The 12,508-nt window shown below is 46.8% G+C and overlaps 1 protein-coding gene across 1 annotated transcript in view; it reads right to left on the bottom strand.

Annotated features, from left to right (window-relative positions):
• Positions 1-6,493: 6,493 nt before the first annotated feature.
• Lct (lactase) overlaps positions 6,494-12,508 on the bottom strand; it is a 36,499-nt gene continuing 30,484 nt past the window's right edge. The window contains exons 13-17 of the mRNA XM_051148227.1: positions 11,726-11,835; positions 10,691-10,825; positions 8,962-9,185; positions 7,793-8,023; positions 6,494-6,804 (exon numbers count right to left, since the gene is read on the bottom strand). Of these exons, the coding sequence (XP_051004184.1) occupies positions 6,587-6,804; positions 7,793-8,023; positions 8,962-9,185; positions 10,691-10,825; positions 11,726-11,835 (918 nt within the window). The 3' untranslated portion in view covers positions 6,494-6,586. The remainder of the gene's footprint in view (positions 6,805-7,792; positions 8,024-8,961; positions 9,186-10,690; positions 10,826-11,725; positions 11,836-12,508) is intronic.

Genomic DNA, 12,508 nt, shown 5'->3' on the forward strand with positions numbered 1-12,508 from the left:
AGCTTTGTAAATAAGTTATGTGTATAGAGGACAGTGTGTCAATGTACATGTAAAGAAAGAAGAAAACATTAATGAATGGCTGTATATCTTTCTAGTTTTCTTGTACTCTTAAATTCTCCCAGTCTTCTGCACTGATCATATTATTTACATTGTTTAAACAGAGTTTTGCCAGGCATAGTGGCTACCACTTAAAATCTCAGGATTTGGGAATCAGAGACAGGTGGATCTCTGAGTTTAAGAGTCACCCTGGTCTACATAGCAAATTCAGGCCAGCCAGGGCTACAAGGAAAAACCTTGTCTCAAAAAACAGCAAAAATGTGTGAGTTTCTTTTTATTTTTCCTAGCAACTATCTCATTTAAAATCCAGTTATCTTCTAAAAATGTAGCAAGCAGGACATGGCATGCCATGCCTGTTAGTTGGAGCAGGTGGCAGGAGGAGGCAGGGTACCAGCTCAAGACTGCTCTCGGCTACACGTTCAAGTCCAGCCTAGGCTGAATAAGATCTTGTCTTCACAATAACCACGCAATATATGATTTTTTAAAAAATGTTTGTCAAGTGGGTATGAAACCTGGAAAAACGAAGTACCTCAAGTCAGTTTGTCTTGAAGAAAATCAAATACACATCTTAAAATGTATGTAACTCATGGCTGAGTAAAAGGATTCCTCTTCATAACATTCAGCTCTTTTTTTAAAAAGTACTATGGTTGAAAAAAATCCAAAATATAAGAAAATGGTGTGTCTGTCCTGGCATCATACCCCATCCACAGAGGAAACCTCTATTAATAATTTCTAATGTAATTTTCAGAAAAATTTTATGCATATAAGCAAATATGTAATCTTTATTTTTAAATAAATGGGATCGTATTGTACGTACTACCCTGCATCTTGCCTTTTCCTTACAGTTTCACGGGTCTTGACTTGCCCACACACAGCTAGCTGCCTCATTCTTACTGTCCGCAGCAGTTTGCTGGATGTAAGGACCCAACTGATTACCTACCATTGGTGGTATTGTATTCTGTGCTTATCCAAAGTTACTTGGTTAGGCCAGGTGTGGTGGCACTAGATTTTGATCCAGCATTCTGGAGACAGGCAGGATCTCTGAAGCCAGCCTGGTCTACAGAGCGAGTTCCAGGCTGACTCGGGCTACACAGTAAGACCCTGTGTCAAAACAAAACAAAATTGCTTGTTTGGATTTTCTGTCACTAACATGACAATCCTGGAGAGGGGATGTATTTTGACTGGAAAGTGGACCCATGGTACATGGTTTGTTACCTCAAAGGATGTGCAGTTTGAATTATAAAATGTGCCAGCTTAGCTCTTTTAAAGGCTATATGAATTGAATCCCAGCACGCAGGAGGCAGAGGCAAACAGATTTCCATGAGTTTGAGCCCAGCCTGGTCTACAGAATGAATTCCAGAACAGCCAGGGCTATTTTAAAGAGAAACTCTATCAAAAAAAATTTATGAAGCTGGGCCAGGCACGGTGACACATGCCTTTAATCCCAGCACTGAGAAGACAAAGGCCAGCCTGGTCTACAAAGGGTTTTTGTATGTACCAGCACAACCATAGCTACACAGAGAAACTCTGTCTCAAAAAAAAACAACAAAAACAAAATTTACTAGCTACCTAAAAATGGTATGGAACAAATGAGTTTTAAGTGTTTTCCACTGTGATTATGAATGCATTTAAGAGAGTTGCTAAAGGCCATGGCTTCATCTTCTCCCATCACCCTCATGGTGTGTTTGTAACTGGTTAACAAAGCAGCAGCTATGCTTTCCATTTCTGTATCCAGTGTGCTGGCCAAAGATGGACATGGCCATTGCCCAAGGAGCTTGTAGCAGAGAAATAATGTAAGCAAGCTGTAAAGTGGGAGGAGAGGAGTACCTGAGCTAAGACTAGATGGCGTACAGGCTGAAGAAACAGCATTAACAAAAGGAAGAAAGGGAATATAGGAAAGTTAACAATCCACCTGCACATGAGAACCACCACAGACAGAAGAGAAAGCCAGCTCCACAGGCCAGGGTCACATCACCTGGGCCCTCAAGCCACAGCTCAGGGCCTGGTGTCACCTGATTTCAGGAGAGCCAGGAACAGCATAAAAGTTGGCAAAGAGCTGGGCGTGGTGGTGCACACCTTTAACCTCAGCACTTGGGAGGCAGAGGTAGGTGGATATCTGTGAGTTTGAGGCCAGCCTGGTCTACAGAGTGAGTTTGAGGACAGCCAAGGTTACACAGAGAAACCCTGTCTAAAAAAAAAAAAAAAAAGTTAGGGGTGGGAGGAGGAGATAGAACAAAGGCCTTAAGGAATGTTAGCCATGGTCTGGATTTGGAAATGCTTCCTGTATTCCCATTGAACCTACTGTCTCAAGAAGCAGCCACAGAGGGAGGGAGGGTAGGAATGGGAAGATAAGAGGGAGGGGATGACAATAGGGATGTAATGTGAATAAGTCATAATTAATAAAATACATTTTAAAAATCTGGGCTGAGGAGGCGGGTGCTGCAGAGACTGATGCACCAACCAAGGACGATGCACGGCGAGCACCTAGACTCCCCTGCTCAGGTGTAGCCGATAGGCAGCACAGTCTCCTTATGGGTCCCACAATATGGGGCGTAGGGACTACTTCTGACATGGACTCTGGCCCCCAATGTTGATCACTTACCCACTGGCAGGGTGGCCTTCCAGGCCACATAGGAAGAGGATACAGGTAGTACAGGTGAGACTTGATAGGCTGAGGTCAGATGTTAAGGGAGGATGGCTTCCTTTTCTGAGGACTTGGGTGGGATGAGGAGGCGATGAGGGACAGGGCTACAGTCGGGATGTAAAGAATTCAAACTGCAGAACAAGCAGGTAACTTATATTGCTAATCCCACACTACATGGGAACAGCTCTGAGACTGGCTGAGACATGAATGTCTATGCATAGACAATGATTCTTGTTGGTCACAGAATCCCTATGATTTATTATTAGACGCCATTCTTTGTATGACATGAAGGAAGATTTACAGATGTCTTTCTTCTGCTCATACTAAGAGGAGAGAACCAGCCTTAATTGTTCTGTGCATCCTGCACACCTCATACATTTATAATTTTAGGACTGTATAACGCTTGTGAGAAATTACATGTTTCCAGAACAAAAGAACCAGACCCTGTCACTGGATCAGACCTGACAGGATTCATTCCTCTCAGCTTGCTGGACACAGACATCCTGCATCCTTCATGTTCCAGCACCAAGTGCTTCAGTTGCTGTTCCTCATCAGAACAGGACAGCTCCCAAGACAGCTTCGAAGCTTCCAATCCCAATTGGTCCAGCATTTCAGGCTGTCCCACACAGGACTTCTATAAAGCCTGGAATTTCTCAGCATTTAGAAACTGGACCACAAGTGTTATTCCTAGCTTGTTTAACCATTTCCCCCAATTTTATTTGGGCCCCTACTAAGGGATTATTCATGCCAAATCAGCCTGAAGAAACCTTAAGAGATCAATGTTCCATTTCCCTTAAGGGGGGTTGGGTAGATTTTTGGTTGCTTTCTTGGGCTATAGATGTTTATTTTCATTGGGACTCGGTTGGTTATAAGTTACTATTGGTCATATTCAGAGAGAAAACGATGTTAGAGGCAGAGAGGTAGGGGGATTGCTGTGAGTTCGAGGCCAGCCTGGTCTATAAAGTGAGTCTAGGAGGGGCTGGAGAAATGGCTCCGTGATTAAGAGCACTGCCTGCTCTTCAAAAGGACCCGGGTTCAATTCCCAGCACCCAAATGGAAACTCACAACTGTCTGTAACTCCAAGATCTGACACCCTCACACCAACGCACATAAATTAAAATTAAATTTAAAAAATTTTTAATTTTTTATAAATTTAAAAATATAATTTTCGCTGGGCGTGGTAGTGCACGCCTTTATTCCCAGCACTCGGGAGGCAGAGGCAGGCATATCACTGTGAGCTTGAGACCAGCCTGAACTACAAAAGCCAGTCAAGGACAGCCAAGGCTATCACAGAGAAACCTTGTCTCGAAAAAAAAAAAAGGGGAGGGCTGGATAAATGGCTCAGAGGTTAAGAGCACTGTCTGCTCTTCCAGAGGTCCTGAGTTCAATTCCCAGCAACCACACGGTGGCTCACAACCATCTGTAATGAGATCTGTTGCCCTCTTCTGGTGTGCTGGCAGAACATTGTATATGTAATAAATAAAAAATAAAAATAAACCTTTTAAAGTGAGTCTAGGACAGCCAAGGCTACACAGAGAAACGCTGTCTTTAAAAAAAAAAGGAAAAAAAAAAGAGGAATATAGAAATAGGGATGATAGGACAAAAAGTAGATTATTGTGTCTACTCCTCAACTTAAGGCCTTGTTACAAGGTTATTTTTAATTCATTGGTATAGAATTTTGTATATAGATGCAAAGTAAGTTTAATTTTTTTATACATTGGTATAGAATTCAAATTTAAGATTATACTTCACACTATATATATTTTTTTCTACTTTAATATGAAGTATTGTGCCCATACAACTCAAGTAGAATTCAAAGTTTACCTCCAGTACTTTTTTTTTTAAGTTTTATTTATTTATTACTTATATAGTATTTTTCCTGCATGTATGCCAGCAGGCCAGAAGGCGGCCTCATATACGTGGTTATGAGCCACCATGTGGTTGCTGGAATTGAACTCAGGACCTTTGGAAGAACAGCTAAGTGCTCTTAACATCTGAGCCATCTTTTTTTTTCCCCAAGACAGGGTTTCTCTGTGTAGCCACGGCTGTCCTGGACTCGCTTTGTGGACCAAGCTGCCTTTGAACTCACAGAGATCCACCTGCCTCTGCCTCCCGAGTGCTGGGATTAAAGGTGTGTGCCACCATGCCTGGCTTTTACTTCCAACACTTTGAACCTGCTATTGCAGGCTGTTGAGGATAAGTAAGTTATACGTTAATTGTTAATTGTTCAAATCATGGTCATGTCTATTTTTATCACAAAGGTATACATCATCCTAGGTGTTACAGATAGATGTGATTCTAAAGATAGATATGGTAGCTGGGCAGTGGTGGTGCACGCCTTTCATCCCAGTACTTGGGAGGCAGCGGCAGGTGGATCACAGAGTTCTAGGCCAGCCTTGTCTACAAAGTGACAGCCAAGGCTATACAGAGAAACCCTGTCTCGAAAAAAAAAAAAAAAGATAGATACGGTAAAATAGTTAGATAAGGTCTTTAGAAACCTCAGAGACCCCCAGCACTCCAAAGGCAGAGGCAGAGGCAGGCAGATCTCTATGAGTTCAAGGTCAACCTGGTCTATAAAAAGAGTCCAAGGACAGCCAGGACTACAAGAGAAACCCTGTCTTGGGGGGGATATATATATATATAAATTTTTTAAAAGATTTTAAAGTTTCATTGACAATAACACAAGTTAACTTCTGGCCACACTCAGCCTACCTCAAAGATAATGATGAACATCAAAGAACCTCCTTATGGAGATAGCTTCAAATGTGGCAAACCAGCCACTGGGCAAAATGTCCTCGTTTTGGCTACAGAAAGAATTCTGCCTAAAAAATGGGCAAGGTCGGATGCAGGCAGAGTCAGATATATAAGGCCAAAAGGCTGAAGATGATGTTCCAGCGTTATAGAGAGTTTTGGGTGACTGACTGTTCAAGCAGCAAGCTGTCTGTCTTTTTTGTTTGTTTGTTTTTTTGTTTTTTTTTTTTTTTTTTTTTTCATTTTGGAAGCTGCTAACCTGCACCCCCTGTCTACTCAGGTAATTAATTTTATTCCTTCTCAAGTCTCTGATGGGGTTGAAGACCAGATAGTTAAGTTTTACAATTAAGCTTAGTGTTGAGGGGTTAAGATGTCTTTAGGGGCCGGGCTGGTGGTGCATGCCTTTAATCCCAGCACTTGAGAGGCAGAGGCAGAGGCAGGCGGATCATTGTGAGTTTGAGGCCAGGACAGTCAAGGCTATACAGAGAAACCCTGTCTTGGAAAAAAAAATGGTTTTAGGTCTAGATAAATGTTTTAAGTACATAGAGACATGATAGATATTGATATACATTTACACCAAGATAGGAAAGATGTTTTCTTCAAGGTTGTCAAAAACAAACAGCCAAAACACTATGAATGTAACAACATAATTCCTGATTGTTTTGTGGTTCTTCTTGCTACATGTAAATGTGTATGTAAAAAAAATTTTTTTTAAATATTACAAAAAAAAAGCAGCCACAGCAAGACATGATGCATAGTGTCTGCTTTCATAGTTTTATTCTACACAGGTAGAAAAGGGGAGAACTGTGCAAAGGAGCAAGAGCTCCTTACCAAGGGAAATCTGTGCTCTTTATGTAGAGGTCTGCCATCAGACACTGAAATGACCACACAGAGCCAGCAGATGGTCAGCCTCTGCATTTCCACAGGGGTGTCTTGCAGGCTTCTCAGAGTCCACAGAAAAACTCCCTGTACTGAAGTTGTTTTCATTTCAGTCGGGAACTTGAAAAGCTTCAGGGTGGCAGTTATCTCCAACAGGGCAGAAAGCCTTGATGAAGAGGAGCACTGTGGGCAGGAGCCTGGTGCTAGCATCCCTATGTAAAGAAACCAGGCCACTTTGCACAACCTGAGATGACGTCAGAAGGAAGAGAGTGGGCTCAGGCTGTGTTGGCTTTGCTGTACTTTCTCTTCCTTGGGGCGCTTACAGTATTTGTATAACAGGAGTGCCAAGCTACAGGCTCCAAGTAGCAGAAGAGCGAAGAGCACATACAACGCCGTCTGTGCTTCTGTGACGCCCAGCATCAGCCCCAGGAAGGGCACTTCCTGTTTCACAGGACTGGCCGTGGGTCCAGCATCTAGGAGAGGACAATGGGGGCTCAGGCTCTGGCTCTGTTAGCTACCAGTCTGTTCTGGAAAAGTCCCACTGATCCCTGCAGTCCAGTGGCTGCCTGGTATACACCCCACACACACATACATACACACACAGCCCAAGCGAGCCCATGGCTGTGCTGTCCACATGGGTCCCCTTCACTGCTATGCTGCTCCTTTAATTGTGTGCGTGTGAATACCATGATGCTCATGTGAGGTCAGAGGGCAACTTTCAGGAGCTCTCTCTTTCCATTCCGTGTTCCTAGTATTGAACTCATGCCATGGCGCTTTTACCTACTGATGGCTCACTGTGCCATCACACACACCCCCCAACACATACACACCCTTTTTTCTCCCAGGACTGGAGCTCATGTAGCCCAGACAGGCCTCAAGCTAGCCAGGTAGCTATGGATGACTTTGAACTTCAAATTCTACTACCTCTACCTGCTAAGTGCTAGTATTACGGGGGTGTGCTATGGTACCCTGTTTGTGTAGTGCTGGTATTGAGCTCCCATCACCTTGTGCACACACGATGAGCCTCTCTACCACCTGAGCCCCATCCCCAGCCCTGGTTTAAGCATCACTTTGGGTAACTAAACTACAGCCTGAAGTGGAATAATCGTCTTTTATTTTCATAGCCATTTCTATTTTTTAAGTCACCAAGCAAGAAGTAGGCCCAGTGTTTTTACAGTCCTTTAAGTTAACCTAGCAACTGCCTGGAAGCACCAATCCTTCCCAAGGAAGGAGCCGCGATGAGTTAGGTGTAGGGCAGGGAGAACCTAGGTCTGCTCACTTCTACAGGAGGGCCCCAGTCTCTACAGGCAACACAAGCAGCCCAAGGGTTCCTAGGGCACCCGCTAACGAAGGAAGGGGTCAGAACGGTAGGCAAAGGTCTACACTAGAGGAAGGTGGATGGAAAGAGCAGCTTCCTCTTGCCCTTGGCCCTTCAGCGGGTCCCTCCCAGAGCCACCTCACCTTCTGGTTGCTGGAGGCAAGGATGAGGCCCTTGTGCAGGGTCAGGAAAGCCATTGCAGCGGACTACGGAGGCGTAGAACCCGGCCGATGCCTTGGGGATCCTCGGCAGGGAAGGGTCAGAGCGGTTCACGTAGTGCACACCAAACCTCTCTGCGAAGCCGGTGGCCCACTCGAAGTTGTCCATCACGCTCCATACTGTGTACCCTCGAAGGTCCACTTTATCCTGCACAGCTGCTCAAACACAGGCCTGGTGTGAGCACCCCTCCCATCTGGCCTCCTGAAGTGGGGCTCACAGCTGTCCCCACTGTCCCAATTGCAGAGGGAGCTCCTCTCCTGCATGTTAGCTGGTCCTCTGCAGTAGATGTGCAGGGCTATCGGTATCTTTCTAGAAAGTTCTAAGTGGAACCCCACTGCTTACTTCTGTAGTTCTAGAGACTGGTCTGAGTCAGGGCCCTGAAATAGCCCTCCCCATGGAGAGGGAAGAGCTTTAAGAAGCAAAAATCTGAGCTGTGATAGGACCTGGTGGCCATTTCCTTGGCTGTAGTACAGCCCAGGATCTGTATACATATCACACGCACAGGATGAGCTATGAGTTCATATGAGTGCTACATGTGGGTGCATGTAGGGGCTGGAGGGGACCCTCAGGTGCTGCCCACCTTGTTCTTTGAGACAAGTATGTTAGGTTGACCAGCCATAGAGCCCCAAGGCTGCTCCATCCTCCACCTCCCCAGTGCTGGGATTACAAGCAACCACCACCATGCCGAGCTTTTCACACGGTGTGTGGAATTGCATTTGGGTCCCGTAGCTGAACAAACCCTTGGCCAACCGAGTTGTCTCCCTAAAGCCAGCCGCCAGCCCCCTCTCAGCCCGCGGCAGGACAGTAACGGGCAGAGGTGCCAAACAGAAGGAAGACTGAGGGGTCGCAGAGGACTCGGGCCAGACACTAAGGTCTAGCCAGTTCAGGCAATGGCTTTTGCTTCCCGTAGGTAAATCTAGGAAGGAAAAAGACCTTAGATTCTAGCCTCAAACAAATGTTCAAACTCCTTAGGGCAAAAGGCCTTCTCATTCCTAGCCCTGGGATGCCAGACTACCCTCCTACAGACGCCATGATGGTCCAGCAGTGATGGGGACTCCTTTGGCCCAGCCAGGGTGCTGATGGGAACTCCTACCTTTGAGGGCCTCATTGATGTAGCTGCGCAGGTAATAGATCCTGTCGGTGTCATTGAGTTCTGGGTCTCCCCGTCTGGACACTCCATTCTCTGTGACGTAAATTGGAGGGTTGTTATATTCCTCCTTCAGCCAGTTCAAGATCCTCCGGAAGCCAAAAGGGGTCACCTTCAGCCAGAAGGAGCCAGAGTCTGGCCAAGAGCGGTCCGCAATGGAGGCAACTCCCCTGCAAGTTCACACGGCAGAGGTTAGGTCTGGCTTATGAGCTCCGGGTCTCGCTTAGGGAGCTCACCCCTCCGTGGGCCCTGTTCTCTGCCATGACCAGCTCGGTGTGTCCCCAGTAAAGCACAAGCGCTGCCTTCAGAGAACATGTCCTCAAGTCACCGTCCAGTTAATGACCCCTATTCTGGAGGGACGTCCTCATTTTTGTAGGGACAAGGAGCAGACAGCTATGGGGCACCTCAAATGTCCACATCCCTGACCCTTCTAAAATGATGGGAAAGAAAAGGGGAGCAGCTTGTGGCAGAGATGACTACGGGGGGGGGGGGGGTTTGGGGGGGGGAGACAGAGGTGTCCATTGTCAGACACGGAGGTGTCGGTGTCAGACAGGGAGGTGTCCGGCGAGCCCTGTCCTTCCACAAAGACTGCCCCATCCCCAGATTCTTCACAGCACTGGATTCCACTTAGCTGAACAGGATGTTGCACCTCACAGGCCCTGGGGAAGGTTTCTGAAGAAACAGTCTCAGAATTGCCAGACTGTAAAAAACCAAGCAGAGGGGCCAACACTGTGCTTCCAAGGACGGATGGAGGACGTAAAGCTTGTTTGGAAGAAAGAACCAGAAAGATGCTTGATGTGGAAAAGATGGAAAAGAAGGGCTGTAAAGTGCCTGCCTCAGCGTGAGTCCCTGTTAAAAGAAAGGGGGGCGGGGCATAGTGGTAGCTGTAATCCTAGTGCTGGGGAGGAGGAAGAGACAGATAAATTCCTGCACATACATGAACTCTCACATACACTAAAGGTGCAATAACTCTTGCTATTATAAATAAATAAATTGGCCAGGGGTGGTAGCACACACCTGTAATCCCAGTTCTAGGGGAGGCAAAGGCAGGAGATTGCTGTGAGTTCAAGGCCAGGCAGCTCTACAAAGGGAGTGTAGGACAGCCAAGTCTACGTGGAGAAACCAATAAACAAACAAACAACAAATAGATTGCAAGTAAGAGGATAACAACAACATCAGCAACAATAATAGTAACATGAGTCAATGTCCCTTCATATCACTTCATACAAGAATTTCTTTTTCCTTTTTTCTTTTTCACTTGGTATTTTGAGAAGAGATTTCTGTGTGTAGCCCTGGCTGTCCTGGAACTCATTCAGTAGACCAGGTTGGTCTCGAACTTACAGAAATCTGCCTGCCTCTGCCTCCCAAGTGCTGGGATTGAAGACGTGTGCTACCACCCCTGGGCTCATGCAAGAATTTCTCATTCTTGTGTCCTAGCGTTTCCTCGGTGAACGTGTATTATTTATATGGTACACAAATAGTAGTTTGCCCTTTGTGTTGAAGAGAGAAACCTAGGGTGTGTTAAGGGAGCAGCTGGGAACCACAGCATTGGTTGGCGATCGCTTGCTGCGGCCATCAAGTACGTACCATCAGGTTTGTCCTGAGGCCAAACAGACCTGCACACAAGCTGGGCGAGGGGCCCAGTCGACCTCAGGTACGCTGTCGGCTTTCTTACCTATCTGCATCAAAGGAAGAGAGGACAGCAGGATAGTTGAGGTTGTAGGCCAGGACAGTGGTGTAGTGGTTGAACCCAAAAAAGTCGAAGGTACCGTTGATCCTCCTCTTCTCACTCTCTGTAAACTCAGGGAGCCTAGAAAAAGAGAGCCATCAGGGGAAGACTCTGAGGGAGAGTCACGCTTAGGGAGAGACTGTGTGGACAGGGTAGGGCGCACTCTAGACTCCAGGCGCTTGGCTGTGACTTGAGCAGCTCCCTGGAGAGAGGAGCCCTTCCTGTCTGCTGCAGCAGCAGCCATCCCTTCACCGCCAAGAGCCACTCTGACCATGGGCCTCACTGCCGCTGCTGTGTAAGTTCCCAGCAGGCTGTCCTCCCACCCCTGCCCTATTTTTTTCAGACATCCTGATTTTTACCGTTTATGATTGATTTGAAAACCAAGAGCAGCCAGGCGGCGGTGGCGCACGCCTTTAATCCCAGCACTCGGGAGGCAGAGGCAGGCAGATCTCTGTGAGTTAGAGGCCAGCCTGGTCTACAAAGTAAGTCCACGACAGCTAAGGCTACACAGAGACCCCTGTCCTGGAAAATACATACACACTCACACACACACAGACACACACACACCAAAACAACAAAAAAAAAAAGACAAAAAAAAAAAACCCAATAACAATCAAAGCCACCCACAGATAAGTGACTCAACTCTCATCAGAAAGGCACCTTCTTGTCGTAGGTGGGAACTAACATAGAGACCCACAAACAAAGTACAGAGAGTGAGAGAACTTGGATCCCTCCATCCTAAAGGTCTCCACCAGACTCCTCCCTGTGAGGATCTGGAAGAGGTGGTGCGGAGATGACAGGGGTCAGAGGTGATGGACAGCTCCAAGGGAACAGTGTCTTCCCAACAACACAGCGGGACTGAGCTGAGGCTCACCCACCATCCCATGCTATCTTCCTAGCAAAGATCCAGCTCGCGGCATGACGCCCTGCCTGGCACGGCCACGCACACCACACACTCACTGCTGTGAACACAGCACTCACCTGGACTTGCTGAGACCTGCCGCCAGGCTCCTGTCACGGATCCGACTCTTCATCACCTCTGGATAGTCTCCATTTTTGAAGACGGGGTGTGCAAACCAGCCCCCCATAAACTGTGGGTGGAGAGGGCGTGATAAATGTCTGTTAAAGCTGATACAGGAGAAAGGCCTCTCACCTTTCACAGGCACCGGCAGGCCTAGCAGAGGCCCTACTGTGAGGGTCATTCTCTCCCTCCTGTCAGGGGTCCTCACTGAACATGGGCGTTCCATGTGGGCATCTGTTTACTATAGCATCAACTTCCAGGAAGGGTATGTGCACACCCTTTATGTGAGAACTAGCAAACACTCCATCAAGTGAGTTACATCCCCAGCCCTGTACTAACAAATTTTTAAATTAGCATTAGTGGTAACAGTAGTGTGTGCCTCCCCCCTCTAACATAGGGTGGGGGTGACGCCATGGTGCACACATGGAAGTCAAAAGACAGTGCTGTGAAATCTCTTCTCTTCTGCCACCTTTGTGTGGGTTCTGAGGCTAGAACTCAGGGCACCAGGCTGGCAGAGGCAAGTACCTTTATCCATCAAGCCACCTTGCCAACTTACAAGCAATTTGAGACTTAAAATTCAGTTCTTGGCTGAAGAAGAGCACTTGCAGTTCTCCAGAGGACCTGAGTTCGGCTCCCAGCATGCTGGTCAGGTGGCTCACAACTGTTCCTGGATCTATCATGCCCTTTCTGGATTCCACAGGCTCCTGAACTCACATGCAAGTATGCACACACAGACACACTTG

This window comes from Acomys russatus, chromosome 6, assembly GCF_903995435.1.
Source record: "Acomys russatus chromosome 6, mAcoRus1.1, whole genome shotgun sequence".
Classification (NCBI taxonomy): domain Eukaryota; kingdom Metazoa; phylum Chordata; class Mammalia; order Rodentia; family Muridae; genus Acomys; species Acomys russatus.